This window comes from Bombina bombina, chromosome 4, assembly GCF_027579735.1.
Source record: "Bombina bombina isolate aBomBom1 chromosome 4, aBomBom1.pri, whole genome shotgun sequence".
Classification (NCBI taxonomy): Eukaryota; Metazoa; Chordata; class Amphibia; order Anura; family Bombinatoridae; genus Bombina; species Bombina bombina.
Genome location: NC_069502.1, coordinates 107,480,646 through 107,499,960, shown reverse-complemented (window position 1 = coordinate 107,499,960; position 19,315 = coordinate 107,480,646). Strand labels below are relative to the sequence as shown.

The window sequence follows — 19,315 nt, the reverse complement described above, 5'->3', positions numbered from 1 at the left end:
ATTACTTTTACAAATATATTCGTATATTACATTTAAAGATAGCATTAGAAATACTATTACATTAGATTAATGTTAGAATGTTGTACAAACATTCAAAATGAACAAACTTATGTGTTAAAATTAATTTCATTTTTCAAATGTTGCAAAACATTTGCCCATCCTTAAGGATCATGTCCCTGTCAAGTAGTGAGTTGTAAAATGCAGTTGCCCAGTTTCCATTACTGTTGTAAACTGTAGGTAACAAGTGTCTCGATTAAAGTCAATGGAGATGTGTTTACAACAATGGAAACTAATCTTGTAAGTTTACAGACACAGGGGCCGAATTATCAAGCTCTGAATGGAGCTTGATGTCCCTGTTTCCGCGCGAGCTTTCATAAATTGGCCCAAGAGTATTTATCCGGAATGATGTTGCATTTTAAAGGGACGTTAAACAAAAAATACATGATTGAATCATTGCTTGAATGTTGTATTCAAAGCAAAGATTAGCCTGAGAATAATTTGTACATTTATTTTTCAAAATGGTATTAGTTGTTTAATTATTGAACAAATGGCTGTGATGTCCATAAGCAGTGGGCACTGCCATATAGTAACTTAGGTTAACTTTACTGCTGAGGCCAATAAGAATGGTTATAAATGGCTTACCAGAGTGTGCAACCAATGACTGTTTGGAATACAGCTGTGTCTGCACCTCCATGTTTAACATGAATGGGAGGGCTCACAATATTCAGAATTAAATTACAGGAAAATAGAACAAAATAAATAATGAAAGTATATTGCAAAGTTATTTTACTACATGTAATCAAACAATTTATATTAATATCTTGAGGTGTTTAATGTCCCTTTTAACCCTTTCACTACCGAGACTTTCAGAGAAGAACTTGCCCAAAATACTGTATAATTTTTAGCATTTTTGCTATCACTCCATTTAAACAAAAATACAGCCTTGTTTTTGTTTTTTTATTTACCTGTCAAAGCTATATATATTTTTTAAGTAGACAACCCAAGGTATTGATCTAGGCCCATTTTGGTATATTTCATGCCACCATTTCACTGCCAAATGTGATCATATAACAAAAATTGGTACTTTTTCACAAACTTTGCGTTTCTCACTGAAATTATTTACATACTGCTTGTGCAATACTAGCACAAATTATTGTAAAAGCTTCTCTGGGATCCCCTTTGTCCAGAAATAGCAGAGAAATATGGCTTTGCCATTGCTTTTTGGTAATTAGAAGGCAGCTGTACACCACACTTCTATTATTCCCGGCAGTGAATGGGTTAATCAGGTGGTTTGTAAGGTTAATTTTAACTTTAGTGTAGAGATTACCCTCCCACCTGACACCTCCCACCTCCCACCTCTGATCACTACCTGATCCCTTTCCAAACAGCTCTCATACTTTCCTCACCCCCCGCATTTTTTTTTAATATTTTCTGTAGTGTAGGATCCCCCTCTACCCTCCAACTTCCCTGATCTTTTCCAAACAGCTCTCTAACCCTCACCCCTCTAACTAGTGCCGCCATCTTAGGTTTTGGCAGCTGTCTGCTAGTACCTATAAAATGTAATTATATATATATATATTTTCATTATTTTTTTCTTTTTTCTGTAGTGTAGTGGTCCTCCCACCTCCTGCGATCATTAGTTAGGGCCCAGACCCCCTCATCTTTTTTCTGTAGCGTAGCGCCCCTTCACTCCCTCTCCCTTTATTATTATTATTTTTTTAGTTTAGGGCCATCCCACTTCCTTTACCTCCCTTCCCGGATTCCCTCCCACACCTCCCGCCAGCATCAGCAGATGATCGTTACAAATGGTGACACACACACACTGTCACCGTCTGTAACGATCTAGCATCTGCCCTTATATTTTTTATTTTTTTATTTTTTTTTTATTGAGATTCATTCAAGGTATACAAACACACATGTCAGAATAAGTTGTAGAAGTAAGGTTACAGAATGTAAAATGATTTTCATAAATCAAGTTATCCTTGAACAGAAATACAATATAACATCAAACTGTAATATGCACAATTAATACCCACCAAATTATAAGCCCTCTAAAAATAAACCTTTTAAGGCCACACTTGGGCCTCACATGATCATACAATAAAATGTAACAGTATAGAAGGCCACAATGATCCGTAGGAGATCACTTTTGGATCTCAAAGTATGAATCTGCATTTTTTTACTATATAAAGTATGATAATATGGTACTAGTGATTGTATATAGACAACAATATATACAGTCCAATTATATGCAATAGAGAATAGGGTTACTATAGGGCTTATTGTCCTATGCTCACGACGTGAGCCCAATGGAGTAAGGGGAGGGAGGGGAATAAATAAGTATAAATGCTATGGAGGTTTGGTTGCTACAATGGAGCTATACATATGCGCACATAACAGAATCTAGAAATCTAATACAACCAATGTAGGGTAACAGTGTTACTGATGTCTATGTTGAGATAGCTCTCCTAATATCTATTACTCTCGCACGAGTATTGTCTCAGTTATCGGAAAGAGCAATGGCTGATTCACAGGAATACCTATAGGGCTTAGAGTAAATTGTGGTTGCTTAGGCCCCCCATGTATCTAAACTACCTTCAGCATATCAATTAAACAATTCTTATATGAGTGGAATCAAGCTAGCACACTAAAAAAAAGGCTATGTAAGATTCAGGAGTTATTAGGATGAGCGGTCAGGTTTCTCTCAATAATCATTGCTAGAACAATGTCTATGTACTTATCTTTCACCCTGCATGGAAAGCCACACCACCCCGGCCGCTGGCAGTGCGGTATCCTTCACATAAAATAAGGAGAAACTAGAGTCACAAGTGTGTTGGTCTATGTGAAACCCAAGTTACCAGTTAATGTGAACATCAAACATAGAGATCTCCAAAATCCCAACATAGCTTACTTAAATAACTTAGAGAACCACTTCCTCAAATATTGTGAATTGGCTAATGCCTTATTATACTTATTATCTGACAGGGAAGACCTATATTGATAATTCAGATGTTATTCGAGCCCTCAGTGTATGTCTGAACCAATATATCCATAAGCTCAAGATCTAATGATCATGTACCTATCAATGGGAAAGAACCAATAGACAAAGTGTATTACCTGCTGACCTGTGACAAAATGTTATAATGAAGATTATCTTAAAGAGGCAAATGCCATAAGTGAACTATGTGAAGGAGAACTTGAACCAGTTAGCGTAACATAACCCCACAATGATAAGTTGTGGCCCCTGGTGTGTATCTTTAATGTCAGAGAACAGGTAACAAACTATAGGAACATCAAATATACATATAAACATTAAAGTGGTAATTACTAATTGTAAAATTATGCGGGCAGGCCAATCAGGCAAATAAGCCATTATAAATGGTAGGACCTGAGCGAAATCAGGGAAGCAGACTACAAAGGAGTGATATATTTAAGCGAGCCATTATCCAATGCCACGCTTATACTGTTCCTTTAAGGTCGCTGATGAAATTTGTGGAGGCCCTACAGAATCATGTCTCTCAATGGCTTCCGTCTGAGTATCTCTTCTCAGCCTGTGCGTCTGAACTATAATCCACCAGTAGTTTAGGTAACTAGGGTCTAATGGAGTCTCTCCTGTCGATGTGAGCACAAACCTTACAACTGGGAGTTTTCTGGGTTCCTCCGGACTGATGTCGGTACAGCCAACTATGCACACTGAGTCCATTCCGAGACCCTTGGTGACTGCCATAAGAGGCATCATAAGTTCAACTCCACCATTTCGGGGATTGCGTGCAGATAGTCTCAGGGACAGGAGACCCTTCTTATCCATGTGAGGCTTTATCGTAGATCCGGGATTAGGTAGGGAAGCGGGTCCAATAATTGAAGTCGTGTTCTCCATCCTTATCTGTTGCGCAGTTGGAATGCTTTCCGGCGCTGCCGAATCACCACCCTGTTGTCCCTCTCTGAATGCATTCTGAATTGCCGTTAGGATATGTATTTCAAATAGAGCCCAACGTCTGCATATCAGATCTTCCAATGCTTGTGGCTCGGTAGAAAACATATGCTCCATATTTTATCTTCTTAGAATATCTAGATGTATAGCGCTAAAGGTCCGTAAGAGCCAGCTAGGATGGCTACGCAGTTACAGTTCATTGAGCTTATATTAAATTTCCAAACTGAAAAACTAGCATTTGAAGTTGTGATAAGTGCACTGAGCATACCTGTTTCTGGGATATAGTTTATATTGCCTTAGCAGTAGAATTTTGTAAAAAAATGTCCAGTAATAATAAATATATCCAGGAGCTCTATGAAAGTGCGTCTTTCCTCCATGATGGCTAGCTCCGCCCCCCCATCTGCCCTTATATTGAACCGGAGCGCCGATCATGCTCTGGTTCAATATGCGGGTAGATGCCTGGAGCTCAGGAAATCCAGCTCTCAGCTGTAACTTATCAGCCGAGACTGCTGGAGCTTCCTGAAGCTACAATGTATATACGTTGTGCGGTACGATAGCCACAGTACTGCACAACGTATATATACGTTTTTTTGGGCGAAGGGGGTTAACTGCACAACGTATATATACGTCTTTTTGGGCGAAGGGGGTTAAAGGTTTCATCTAAAGGACTGACTGATAAATGCTGTATTTATATCTGAAAAAATAACATGCTTCTCTTAAAAGGACATTAAAGTGTAGGACGGTTACTGCCCAGCATGCTCTTGTTTTTCCACTATACCTCCAAATCTTCTCAAAGCCATTTTCCTATTTTAACCCATTACAGCAGCCAGTTGGCAAAGCGCTGCATCTTTACACTGGGCACCACCATCTTGGAAAACGTGAATTGCTGCATCAATTTATCTTCATTCTCTTGGTATCTTTTGATAAAAAGCAGGGATGTAAGCTCAGGAGCCTACCTATGTCTATATGACAGCAGTTTTGCATGAATATGTTCCATTTGCAAGAGCACTAGATGGCAGCAGGTTTGCATGAATATGTTCCATTTGCAAGAGCACTAGATGGCAGCAGGTTTGCATGAATATGTTCCATTTGCAAGAGCACTAGATGGCAGCAGGTTTGCATGAATATGTTCCATTTGCAAGAGCACTAGATGGCAGCAGTTTTGCATGAATATGTTCCATTTGCAAGAGCACTAGATGGCAGCAGGTTTGCATGAATATGTTCCATTTGCAAGAGTACTAGATGGCAGCAGGTTTGCATGAATATGTTCCATTTGCAAGAGCACTAGATGGCAGCAGGTTTGCATGAATATGTTCCATTTGCAAGAGCACTAGATGGCAGCAGGTTTGCATGAATATGTTCCATTTGCAAGAGCACTAGATGGCAGCAGGTTTGCATGAATATGTTCCATTTGCAAGAGTACTAGATGGCAGCAGGTTTGCATGAATATGTTCCATTTGCAAGAGCACTAGATGGCAGCAGGTTTGCATGAATATGTTCCATTTGCAAGAGCACTAGGTGGCAGCACTATTTCCTGCCATGTAGCGCTACAGATGCCTACCTAGGTATCTCTTCAACACAGAATATCATGGGAACTAAGAATATTTGATAATAGAAGTAAAGTGGAAACTTTTTTTAAATGGTGTGCTCTGTCTGAATCACAAAATAATTTTTTTTGTAAGTAAATAAAACGGCCACACTATTGTATTTTTCAGCTATCTAAACAGTATGGCCCTGTGTTTAGTATCCAAATGGGGACCCAGCCACTTGTCGTGCTCTGTGGATATGATGCAATAAAGGAAGCTCTAGTGGACCATGCTGAGGAGTTTTCCTGGAGAGGAAAATTACCAATTTTCGATGATGTATCTAAAGGACATGGTAATAAGTTTTCTCACTTTGCTTAAATTAATGACAATGTAGTTGTGTCATTAGTTTCACATTAGCATCTTCAGTTCTGATACAGGTAGAAATCTCTTTATCCAAACTGATTGGGATCAGGAAAGGTTTAAATTTCAGAATAATATGGAATATTTGTAAATTTGCATCAGTAAAATGGGAGGGGATGAGACTCAGATCCTATTTATCAAAGGTTTTGCGGGCCTGATCCAACAGTGAGGATTAGGTCTGCAAGACCTCGCTGAATGCAGAGAGCAATACGCTCTCCATATTCGGCATTGCACCAGCAGCTCACTGGTGCAACGCCGCCCCCTGCAGACTCACGGCCAATCAGCCGCCAGCAGGGAGGTGTAAATCAACCCGATCGTACTCGATCGGGATGAATTGTGGTGCTCGGAGCAGACGGACAGGGTTATGGAGCGGCGGCCTTTAGTCCACTGCTTCATTACTGCTGTTTCTGGCGAGTCTGAAGACTCTCGAGAAACACGGCCCACAAGTGTAAACAGCAATATCTTATGTCATTTAGGCAATATTTATATATCATAGAATAGCTTATACATGCAACCTAAATGTGGTTTTATATCATTCTTAAAGGGACATGATTTGAAACCCAATTTTTTTCTTTCACAATTCAGATAGAGAATACAATTTTAAACAACATTCCAATTTACTTCTATTATCTAATTAGCTTCATACTTTAGATATCCTTTGTGGAAGAAATAGCAATGCACATGACTGAGCCAATCACATGAGGCATCTATGTGCAGCTACCAATCAGCAGCTACTGAGCCTATCTAGATATGTTTTTCAGCAATGGATACCAAGAGAATGAAGCAAATTAGATAACAGAAGTAAATTTTAAAGTTGTTTAAAATTGTATGTTCTATCTGAATCATGAAAGGAAAAAAAATTGTGTTTCATGTCCCTTTAATATCCTGTATACATAGTGCATCAGAAAGATAGCACTGTAATTGGAAAACTAATAGTTATTGTTTTAAATAAAGGCTTTTAGAACACACAAAGAAGGTTTAATAATATGAATAAAAAAGTCTTCTAATGAACACTCAGAAGAGATGTTAGTGTGACAAAGAGGGGATAACCTAGGGGTAGTAGAATCTGGGACCCATATACAGGTATATAAATAATCACACTTATGCACTATAGGGCTAAATTACAAGTGGAGCAGTATTTAACACTCCTGCTTGCACACTAACTCAGCTAGAAGTATGCACAAAAAGCCAAACTTCGAATATCGCAATCTCGTTAACATATTCTCCTATAGATGTCAATGGAGCAAAAAAAGCGAGAAAGAAAACTAACACCCTATTCACTCATAAAACCCGATCGCATATTCTCAAGTGAGCTAACCTGACATGAAAATATGAATATTTTACATTCCAATGTTCTTTACATAGCAGAATATGTTCTATTTATTCATAAATATATATTTCTACATATATCTGATGGTATATATATATATATACACCTTTATATATAGATGATTATATATAGGTTATGAATATCTATTTAAAAATACATAGAACATATTCTACGAACATTAGAATGTGAAATATTTACAGTAAATACACAGTATAACACTTTATTAAATATGAATATTGCACAAATATGCTTTTCATGTTTTCATCAACTTAAAGGGGTATGAAACCCCCAAAAATGATTTAATGATTCAGATAGAGCAGGAAATTCTAAGCAACTTTCTAATTTACTCCTATTAACAATTTTTTTTCGTTCTCTTGATATGCTTTGTTCAATGAGCAGCAATGCATTTCTGGTTGCTGACTGAACACATGCGTGAGTCAATGACAATCTGTATATATATATGCATCCACCAATCGGCAACTAGAACCTAGATTCTTTGCTGCTCATGAGCTTTCTTAGATAAACATTCCAGCAAAGGATAACAAGAGAAGAAAGCAAATTAAATAATAGAAGTAAATTGGAAAGTTGTTTAAAATTGTATTCTCTATCAGAATCATGAAATAAAGCTTTTGGGTTTCATGTCCCTTTAACTGCAAAGGGCTCCAATGCACTATATATATATATATATATATATATATATATATATATATATATATATATATATATATATATATATATATATATATATATATATATACACACACACACAGTATCTCACAAATGTGAGTACACCCCTCACATTTTTGTAAATATTTTATTATATCTTTTCAATCGACAGCACTAAAGAAATGACACTTTGCTACAATGTAAAGTAGTGAGTGTACAGCCTGTATAAAAGTGTAAATTTGCTGTCCGCTCAACTTAAATCAAACACACAGCCATTAATGTCTAAACCGTTGGCAACAAAAGTGAGTACACCCCTAGGTGGAAATGTCCATATTGGGCCCAATTAGTCATTTTCAATCCCTGGTGTCATGTGACTCGTTAGTGTTACAAGGTCTCAGGTGTGAATGGGGAGCAGGTGTGTTAAATTTGGTGTTATCGCTCTCACGCTCTCTCATACTGGTCACTGGAAGTTCAACATGGCACCTCATGGCACAGAACTCTCTGAGTATCTGAAAAAAGAATTGTTGCTCTACATAAAGATGGCCTAGGCTGTAAGAAGATTGCCAAGACGCTGAAACTGAGCTGCAGCATGGTGTGCAAGACCATACAGCGGTTTCACAGGACAGGTTTCACTCAGAACAGGCCTCACCATGGTCGACCAAAGAAGTTGAGTGCACATGCTCAGCATCATATCCAGAGGTTGTCTTTGGGAAATAGACATATGAGTGCTGTCAGCATTTCTGCAGAAGTTGAAGGGGCGGGGGGTCAGCCTGTCAGTGCTCAGACAATATGTCGCACATTGCATCAAATTGGTCTGCATGGCTGTCGTCCCAGAAGGAAGCCTCTTCTAAAGATGATGCACAAGAAAGCCCGCAAACAGTTTGCTGAAGACAAGCAGACTAAGGACATGGATTACTGGAACCATGTACTGTGGTCCGATGAGACCAAGATAAACTTATTTGGTTCAGATGGTGTCAAGCGTGTGGGGCGGCAACCAGGTGAGGAGTACAAAGACAAGTGTGTCTTGCCTATAGTCAAGCATGGTGGTGGGAGTGTCATGGTCTGGGCCTGCATGAGTGCTGCCAGCACTGGGGAGCTACAAGTCATTGAGGGAACCATGAATGCCAACATGTACTGTGACATACTGAAGCTGAGCATGATCCCTTCCCTTTGGAGACTGGGCCGCAGGGCAGTATTCCAACATGATAACAACCCCAAACACACGTCCAAGATGACCACTAACTTGCTAAAGAAGCTGACGGTAAAGGTGATAGACTGGCCAAGCATGTCTCCAGACCTAAACCCTATTGAGCATCTGTAGGGCATCCTCAAACGGAAGGTGGGCGAGAGCAAGGTTCTCTAACAGCCATCAGCTCTGTGATGTCATCATGGAGGAGTGGAAGAGGACTCCAGTAGCAACCTGTGAAGCTCTGGTGAACTCCATGCCCAAGAGGGTTAAGGTAGTGCTGAAAAATAATGGTGGCCACGCAAAATATTGACACTTTGGACCCAATTTGGACATTTCCACCTAGGGTGTACTCACCTTTGTTTCCAACAGTTTAGACATAAATGGCTGTGTTGAGTTATTTTGAGGGGACAGCAAATTTACATTGTTATACAGGCTGTACACTCTTTACTTTACATTGTAGCAAAGTGTCATTTCTTCAGTGTTGTCACATGAAAAGATATAATAAAATATTTACAAAAATGTGAGGGGTTTACTCACTTTTGTGAGATACTGTATATATATGGGTGTACATGTGTATTTATTTGTTTATATGTGTATTTATGTCTGTAAATACATATACACACATACATGCATAAATACATCTGTACACACATATATACACATTTGAATACATACATATGCATATTTAGACATGCATATGTATGTATTTTTAAGTTAAAGCCCTGTGGAGACCTCATGTCTTTGAGCCCTTATAACTTTTTAAAGCAATATTTGTTTTAAATAATGTTATTAGATAGTGTGTTATTATGAAAGTAACTGTACTTTGTAATGTATTTTTGATGTATTTTGTGCAACTTCTTGTTTAGAGAAACAGTTAACCAGAGCTTTGAGGTCATGGTAATCATTCTAACTTAAATCGCAATTGTGCTCACGCGTTCGTGTTTACATTCAACTTGTAATACAAGTGCTAAACCCGACACACACAAACACCCCGTGATAAACCCTTTTTCGCTTGTTGATAACTCTTAGCGCACCACTTGTAATCGGGCCCAAAATATTCATTTTTTTCGTTAAAAAATATATTTTAAAATACTTTAGAAGACATGGGGGATTCATGGACAGTTCTTTAAGACACTTCTTCATCTTTCTAATCTTTGCTAACCGTGGGCATTAACCACTTTTAATATCTATATGTGTATATGTATGAATGTGTGTATATATATATATATATATATATATATATATATATATATATTTATATTTATATACAGTATATATGTATGTATGTGGATATATATATATATATATATATATATATATATATATATATATATACAGTATATATATGTGTGTATACCACCATGAGTCTTTAATTTATATGTATTCACCTCCATATTGGTGGATTAATGGCCCCAACATCTCACTAACCCCACTATCTTTTTATTAAAAATTATATTGGTTCCCTACCATGTATCTCCCATTTGCAATGGTAGTTTTGTAGTTACAGTGACGTCTTTATATTATTTCAGGTGTTGTTTTCGCTAACGGGGAGAATTGGAAAGTCATGAGAAGATTTACTCTTTCAACTTTACGAGATTTTGGAATGGGAAAGAAATCGCTAGAAGATCAAATTAATGAAGAATGTAACTCCTTAATTGAAAAGTTTGAATCTTACAAAGGTCAGTGTCTTCTTGTACTTTAGTATATTTAATATACACATTCTAAATAAATTGGTTTTAATACAAGCATGATTTCAAAATAGCCTCTGCACTTTAAATTCTGTTGTTCAAGGTGTACTATGTGAGTCTGCTCTTATAATAACAAAATCTCAGGATTTGTAATTTTGAACTGTAAATGTACTTTTATTATTAATTTTGCTTTGTTATCTTGATATTCTTAGTTAAAAGCTAATCTTGGGTAGGCTCATATGCTAATTTCTTAGCCCTTGAAGGCTGCTCTTATATAAATGCATGTTGACAGTTTTTCAAAACTAGAGCGGGTTAGTTCATGTGTGCTATATAGATAACATTGTGCTCACACCCGTGGACTGGAGTTACCTAGGAGTCAGCACTGATTGGTTTTAGTGGATGTAAAGTAACATGCACCACAATTTATTAACTGTATTATCCTAGGTTTAAAAGCATGTTCTTGTTATCAAAACCCCCATGTCCTCTGCACTTTTGTATCCTGGGTGTTAAACTACTGTGCAGTTGAGCAGAACTATGTGTTTAACAACATTTCGGCTAGATTTAGAGTTTTGTCTGTAAAGACCCTCGCAGCTAACACAGCTTTTTTTCCTACCGCTGCTTCCAAACAACGCTGGTATTTAGAGTTGTCTGAAGGGCTGCGTTAGGCTCCAAAAAGGGAGCGTTGAGCCGAATTTACCGCCACGTCAACCCTCAATACCAGCGTTGCTTACGGTAGCGGTAAGCTGGCAAAACGTGCTCGTGCACGATTCCCCCATAGTAAACAATGGGGCAGTTTGGGCTGAAAAAAAACCTAACACCTGCAAAAAAGCAGCGTTAAGCTCCCAACGCAGCCCCATTGTTTTCTATGGGGAAACACTTTCTAAGTCTGCACCTAACACCCTAACATGAACCCCGAGTCTAAACACCCCTAACCTTACACTTATTAACCCCTAATCTGCTGCCCCCGCTATCGCTGACACCTGCATTACACAATTAACCCCTAATCTGCCGCTCGGGACACCGCCGCCACCTACATTATCCCTATGAACCCCTAATCTGCTGCCCCCAACATCGCAGACACCTACATAATATTTATTAACCCCTAATCTGCCCCCCCCACGTCGCCGCCACCTAACTTCAAGTATTAACCCCTAATCTGCCAATCGGACCTCGCCGCTACTATAATAAATGTATTAACCCCTAAAGCTAAGTCTAACCCTAACCCTAACACCCCCCCTAAGTTAAATATAATTTTAATATAACGAAATAAATTAACTCTTATTAACTAAAGTATTCCTATTTAAAACTAAATACTTACCTGTAAAATAAACCCTAATATAGCTACAATAATTATATTGTAGCTATTTTAGGATTTATATTTATTTTACAGGCAACTTTGTATTTATTTTAACTAGGTACAATAACTATTAAATAGTTCATAACTATTTAATAGCTACCTAGTTAAAATAATTACAAAATTACCTGTAAAATAAATCCTAACCTAAGTTACAATTAAACCAAACACTACACTATAATTAAATTAATTAAATAAATTAGCTACCAATACCTACAATTAAATACAACTAAATAAACTAAACTAAATTACAAAAAAAAAACAATAAATTACAGAAAATAAAAAAAAATTACAAGAATTTTTAAACTAATTACACCTAATCTAAGCCCCCTAATAAAATTAAAAATAAATAAATAAAAGTCCCTACCCTATTCTACATTACAAAGTAATCAGCTCTTTTAACAGCCCTTAAAAGGGCTTTTTGCGGGGCATGCCCCAAAGTAATCAGCTCTTTTGCCTGTAAAAAAAAATACAACCCCCCAACATTAAAGCCCACCACCCACATACCCCTACTCTAACCCACCCAAACCCCCCTTAAATAAACCTAACACTACCCCCCTGAAGATCTCCCTACCTTGAGTCGTCTTCACCCAGCCGGGCCAAAGTCTTCATCCGATGGGGCAGAAGAGGACATCCAGACCGGCAGAAGTCTTCATCCTATCCGGGCAGAAGAGGACATCCGGACTGGCAGACATCTTCATCCAAGCGGCATCTTCTATCTTCATCCATGCGGAGCGGAGCCATCTTCTTCCCAGCCGACGCGGATCCATCCTCTTCAACCGACGCCTTCTCGCCGAATGAAGGTTCCTTTAAATGATGTCATCCAAGATGGTATCCCTCGAATTCCGATTGGCTGATAGGATTCTATCAGCAATCGGAATTAAGGTAGGAAAAATCTGATTGGCTGATTCAATCAGCCAATCAGATTCAAGTTCAATCCGATTGGCTGATCAAATCAGCCAATCAGATTGAGCTCGCATTCTATTGGCTGTTCCGATCAGCCAATAGAATTAGGGGTTAATACTTGAAGTTAGGTGGTGGCGACGTTGGGGGGGGGCAGATTAGGGGTTAATAAATATTATATAGGTGTCGGCGATGTTAGGGGCAGCAGATTAGGGGTTCATAGGGATAATGTAGGTGGCGGCGATGTGCGGTCAGCAGATTAGGGGTTAAAAATATTTATTATAGTGGCGGCGATGTGGGGGGACCTCGGTTTAGGGGTACATAGGTAGTTTATGCATGTTAGTGTACTTTAGAGCACTGTAGTTAAGATCTTTATATACCGGCGTTAGCCCATAAAGCTCTTAACTACAGCCTTTCCATGGGCGTTAGGAGTCTTGTCGGTAGAGGTGTAATGCTCACTTCAGCCAAGACTCTAAATACCGGCGTTAGGAAGATCCCATTGAAAAGATAGGATACGCAATTGGCGTAAGGGGATGCGTTATGGAAAAGTCGCGGCTTGAAAGTGAGCGGTATACCTTTACCTGGCCGACTCTAAATACCAGCGGGCGGCCAAAAGCAGTGTTAGGACCCCTTAACGCTGCTTTTGACGGCTAACGCAGAACTCTAAATCTAGGCATTTGTGTTTGTTAAGCATATAGGCACAAATTACAAGTGCTATTTATAGCGCATGGTGTGCTATCCATATCTGTCCCTGCGCTAAGAATAGAGCATAATCTGATATTTTTCAGGAGAATTTTGCTGAAGAACTTACAGAAAGGGTGATTGATTCGTAGAATTGGGGGACTTTAAGAATGCCTGGGATAAGCATAAGGATATCCTATGTGCTGGATAAGTTTACACTTGTAGGAAATTTTGGGCAGACTTGATGGGCCTATGACTCTTATCTGCCATCAAAATCTATTTCTATTACAAGTAAATGTTAAAAAAGATTTACCAGCAAATCTTAGAGTGCCAGACATCTAATTGCCTTAGTTTAAACATAGTTTAGGAGTTTGTAAAGAAGACTATTTTTTCTTCTGTCTTTCTTCTTTTTTTTAATGCACCTTTGGGTTAGTGCTTGAGTGAAAGCCAGACTTATATCTCACCCCAAATAAGTCTGTTTGATAAGGGACCTCCAGATGTTAGCGCTCTCGAGCTCTGACATTTTAGCACTATATTTTTTATGTTCCACTTGCAATCTAGACTATAGTAAAGCAGGTAAAGTATCAAATCAGTGTTAGCACACTTCCCTGTGGGTGTTCGCTGCCAGCCCCGGTTCTCCCAGACCGTATATAGTAGATAGATATGTAGTAGAATTGGAGGCATTGTATCACTTTAAGGGATCAAAGCTGTCCACATCCTCTGTAGATGAAAACCCTTCAGCCCTTCTCACCTCCAAAACAAAAGCTCACAATAGTGCAGCAACTTCAGTACAACTTTGGTGGTGCAAGTTAGAGCATACAGGGAGTGCAGAATAATTAGGCAAATGAGTATTTTGACCGAATCATCCTCTTTATGCATGTTGTCTTACTCCAAGCTGTATAGGCTCGAAAGCCTACTACCAGTTAAGCATATTAGGTGATGTGCATCTCTGTAATGAGAAGGGGTGTGGTCTAATGACATCAACACCCTATATCAGGTGTGCATAATTATTAGGCAACTTCCTTTCCTTTGGCAAAATGGGTCAAAAGAAGGACTTGACAGGCTCAGAAAAGTCAAAAATAGTGAGATATCTTGCAGAGGGATGCAGCACTCTTAAAATTGCAAAGCTTCTGAAGCGTGATCATCGAACAATCAAGCGTTTCATTCAAAATAGTCAACAGGGTCGCAAGAAGCGTGTGGAAAAACCAAGGCACAAAATAACTGCCCATGAACTGAGAAAAGTAAAGCGTGCAGCTGCCAAGATGCCACTTGCCACCAGTTTGGCCATATTTCAGAGCTGCAACATCACTGGAGTGCCCAAAAGCACAAGGTGTGCAATACTCAGAGACATGGCCAAGGTAAGAAAGGCTGAAAGACGACCACCACTGAACAAGACACACAAGCTGAAACGTCAAGACTGGGCCAAGAAATATCTCAAGACTGATTTTTCTAAGGTTTTATGGACTGATGAAATGAGAGTGAGTCTTGATGGGCCAGATGGATGGGCCCGTGGCTGGATTGGTAAAGGGCAGAGAGCTCCAGTCCGACTCAGACGCCAGCAAGGTGGAGGTAGAGTACTGGTTTGGGCTGGTATCATCAAATATGAGCTTGTGGGGCCTTTTCGGGTTGAGGATGGAGTCAAGCTCAACTCCCAGTCCTACTGCCAGTTTCTGGAAGACACCTTCTTCAAGCAGTGGTACAGGAAGAAGTCTGCATCCTTCAAGAAAAACATGATTTTCATGCAGGACAATGCTCCATCACACGCGTCCAAGTACTCCACAGCATGGCTGGCAAGAAAGGGTATAAAAGAAGAAAATCTAATGACATGGCCTCCTTGTTCACCTGATCTGAACCCCATTGAGAACCTGTGGTCCATCATCAAATGTGAGATTTACAAGGAGGGAAAACAGTACACCTGAACAGTGTCTGGGAGGCTGTGGTTGCTGCTGCACGCAATGTTGATGGTGAACAGATCAAAACACTGACAGAATCCATGGATGGCAGGCTTTTGAGTGTCCTTGCAAAGAAAGGTGGCTATATTGGTCACTGATTTGTTTTTGTTTTGTTTTTGAATGTCAGAAATGTATATTTGTGAATGTTGAGATGTTATATTGGTTTCACTGGTAAAAATAAATAATTGAAATGGGTATATATTTGTTTTTTGTTAAGTTGCCTAATAATTATGCACAGTAATAGTCACCTGCACACACAGATATCCCCCTAAAATAGCTATAACTAAAAACAAACTAAAAACTACTTCCAAAACTATTCAGCTTTGATATTAATGAGTTTTTTGGGTTCATTGAGAACATGGTTGTTGTTCAATAATAAAATTAATCCTCAAAAATACAACTTGCCTAATAATTCTGCACTCCCTGTACTCACAGAATTTGATTAAAAAAATAAGCCTATATTTAAAATCATCAGCAGGACGTTATCAGGTACAACTTCAAAGGTTTATTATAAACAAAGCTCAATGCGTATCAGCTATTAGATAGCGTTTTTCAAGAGCAAATATAAAAACAGTGTAAAAACAAGCTGTGATAGCCTAGCATTAGGACCCATTGTGTAAATAGAGCGTTTCACCCTGCGTACCTTTCTCATGACACACTCATAAACAGGTGTTATGAATCAGGTTTACATCAGGGCTAATTCTATTCTTTTCTGTTGCTGTGCTCCTTATTATCAACATATTAAACAATCGAATAGGTCGCAAAAAAAAATTAACTTTAAATTTTGGCACACTTCAGCAGAAAAATGGCTTACATTCTAAGCATTAAAACACACCTTACAATGTTTATAAATGTAGCAAAACCTATTGCCAACATAAGAAAATACATCATTCAATGAAAAACAATAAACACAATTAAACTAGCTTACATTCTAAGAGGCCTATTTAAGAATTGTCTTGCGGACCTGATCCGACAGTGCGGATCACAATTTTTCTTTCATGATTTAGATAGAGTATACAATTTTAAACAATTTTCCATTTTACATCTATTATCTAATTTTCTTCCTTCTTTTGGTATTCTTTGTTGAAGGAGCAGCAATATATTAATTCTACTGGGAGTTAGCTGAGGCCAATGACAAGAGACATATATGTGCAGACACCAATCAGCAGCTACTAAGCCTACCTAATTATACTTTTCAACAAAGAATACAAAGAGAACAAAACAAATTTGATAATAGAAATAAATGGGAAAGTTATTAAAAATTGCATGCTATATCTGAATCATAAAAGGCAAAAAATGGGTTTAAAGGGACATTAAACACTTTGAGATGGTATAAAAAAATGATAAATTGAATATGTAAAAGAACTCTGCAATATACTTTCATTATTTATTTTGTCCTCTTTGCCTGTAATTCCATTCTGAAATTGTGAGCTTTTCAGTTCCTGTTAGAAACGGAAGTGCAGAACACTGTTAAATTCAGAACAACCATTGACTGCACACTCTAGTGACCATTCCTCTAAATGTTTGCAGCCCAATCTGACGCTAATTTATCTCTCTCCTTTAGCCTGATTTTTAAACATATCTACCCAAGCCTTGCAAGAAAATACAGAACTTATCTCAGCTGTGCCCCTGCTTTGCAAAAAGCCTGATTTTTAAACATATCTACCCAAGCCTTGCAAGAAAATACAGAACTTATCTCAGCTGTGCCCCTGCTTTGCAAAAAGCCTGATTTTTAAACATATCTACCCAAGCCTTGCAAGAGAATACAGAACTTATCTCAGCTGTGCCCCTGCTTTGCAAAAAGCCTGATTTTTAAACATATCTACCCAAGCCTTGCAAGAAAATACAGAACTTATCTCAGCTGTGCCCCTGCTTTGCAAAAAGCCTGATTTTTAAACATATCTACCCAAGCCTTGCAAGAAAATACAGAACTTATCTCAGCTGTGCCCCTGCTTTGCAAAAAGCCTGATTTTTAAACATATCTACCCAAGCCTTGCAAGAAAATACAGAACTTATCTCAGCTGTGCCCCTGCTTTGCAAAAAGCCTGATTTTTAAACATATCTACCCAAGCCTTGCAAGAAAATACAGAACTTATCTCAGCTGTGCCCCTGCTTTGCAAAAAGCCTGATTTTTAAACATATCTACCCAAGCCTTGCAAGAAAATACAGAACTTATCTCAGCTGTGCCCCTGCTTTGCAAAAAGCCTGATTTTTAAACATATCTACCCAAGCCTTGCAAGAAAATACAGAACTTATCTCAGCTGTGCCCCTGCTTTGCAAAAAGCCTGATTTTTAAACATATCTACCCAAGCCTTGCAAGAAAATACAGAACTTATCTCAGCTGTGCCCCTGCTTTGCAAAAAGCCTGATTTTTAAACATATCTACCCAAGCCTTGCAAGAAAATACAGAACTTATCTCAGCTGTGCCCCTGCTTTGCAAAAAGCCTGATTTTTAAACATATCTACCCAAGCCTTGCAAGAAAATACAGAACTTATCTCAGCTGTGCCCCTGCTTTGCAAAAAGCCTGATTTTTAAACATATCTACCAAGCCTTGCAAGAAAATACAGAACTTATCTCAGCTGTGCCCCTGCTTTGCAAAAAGCCTGATTTTTAAACATATCTACCCAAGCCTTGCAAGAAAATACAGAACTTATCTCAGCTGTGCCCCTGCTTTGCAAAAAGCCTGATTTTTAAACATATCTACCCAAGCCTTGCAAGAAAATACAGAACTTATCTCAGCTGTGCCCCTGCTTTGCAAAAAGCCTGATTTTTAAACATATCTACCCAAGCCTTGCAAGAAAATACAGAACTTATCTCAGCTGTGCCCCTGCTTTGCAAAAAGCCTGATTTTTAAACATATCTACCCAAGCCTTGCAAGAAAATACAGAACTTATCTCAGCTGTGCCCCTGCTTTGCAAAAAGCCTGATTTTTAAACATATCTACCCAAGCCTTGCAAGAAAATACAGAACTTATCTCAGCTGTGCCCCTGCTTTGCAAAAAGCCTGATTTTTAAACATATCTACCCAAGCCTTGCAAGAAAATACAGAACTTATCTCAGCTGTGCCCCTGCTTTGCAAAAAGCCTGATTTTTAAACATATCTACCCAAGCCTTGCAAGAAAATACAGAACTTATCTCAGCTGTGCCCCTGCTTTGCAAAAAGCCTGATTTTTAAACATATCTACCCAAGCCTTGCAAGAAAATACAGAACTTATCTCAGCTGTGCCCCTGCTTTGCAAAAAGCCTGATTTTTAAACATATCTACCCAAGCCTTGCAAGAAAATACAGAACTTATCTCAGCTGTGCCCCTGCTTTGCAAAAAGCCTGATTTTTAAACATATCTACCCAAGCCTTGCAAGAAAATACAGAACTTATCTCAGCTGTGCCCCTGCTTTGCAAAAAGCCTGATTTTTAAACATATCTACCCAAGCCTTGCAAGAAAATACAGAACTTATCTCAGCTGTGCCCCTGCTTTGCAAAAAGCCTGATTTTTAAACATATCTACCCAAGCCTTGCAAGAAAATACAGAACTTATCTCAGCTGTGCCCCTGCTTTGCAAAAAGCCTGATTTTTAAACATATCTACCCAAGCCTTGCAAGAAAATACAGAACTTATCTCAGCTGTGCCCCTGCTTTGCAAAAAGCCTGATTTTTAAACATATCTACCCAAGCCTTG

The 19,315-nt window shown here is 38.5% G+C and overlaps 1 protein-coding gene across 7 annotated transcripts in view; it reads left to right on the top strand.

Moving 5' to 3' along the window:
- Nucleotides 1–19,315, top strand: part of LOC128655963 (cytochrome P450 2K6) — a 102,705-nt gene that overhangs the window by 29,452 nt on the left and 53,938 nt on the right. For all 7 annotated transcript variants that reach the window (XM_053709580.1, XM_053709575.1, XM_053709576.1 and 4 more), the window contains 2 exons: nt 5,647–5,809; nt 10,592–10,741. In XM_053709580.1, coding sequence (XP_053565555.1) covers nt 5,647–5,809; nt 10,592–10,741 — 313 coding nt within the window. The remainder of the gene's footprint in view (nt 1–5,646; nt 5,810–10,591; nt 10,742–19,315) is intronic.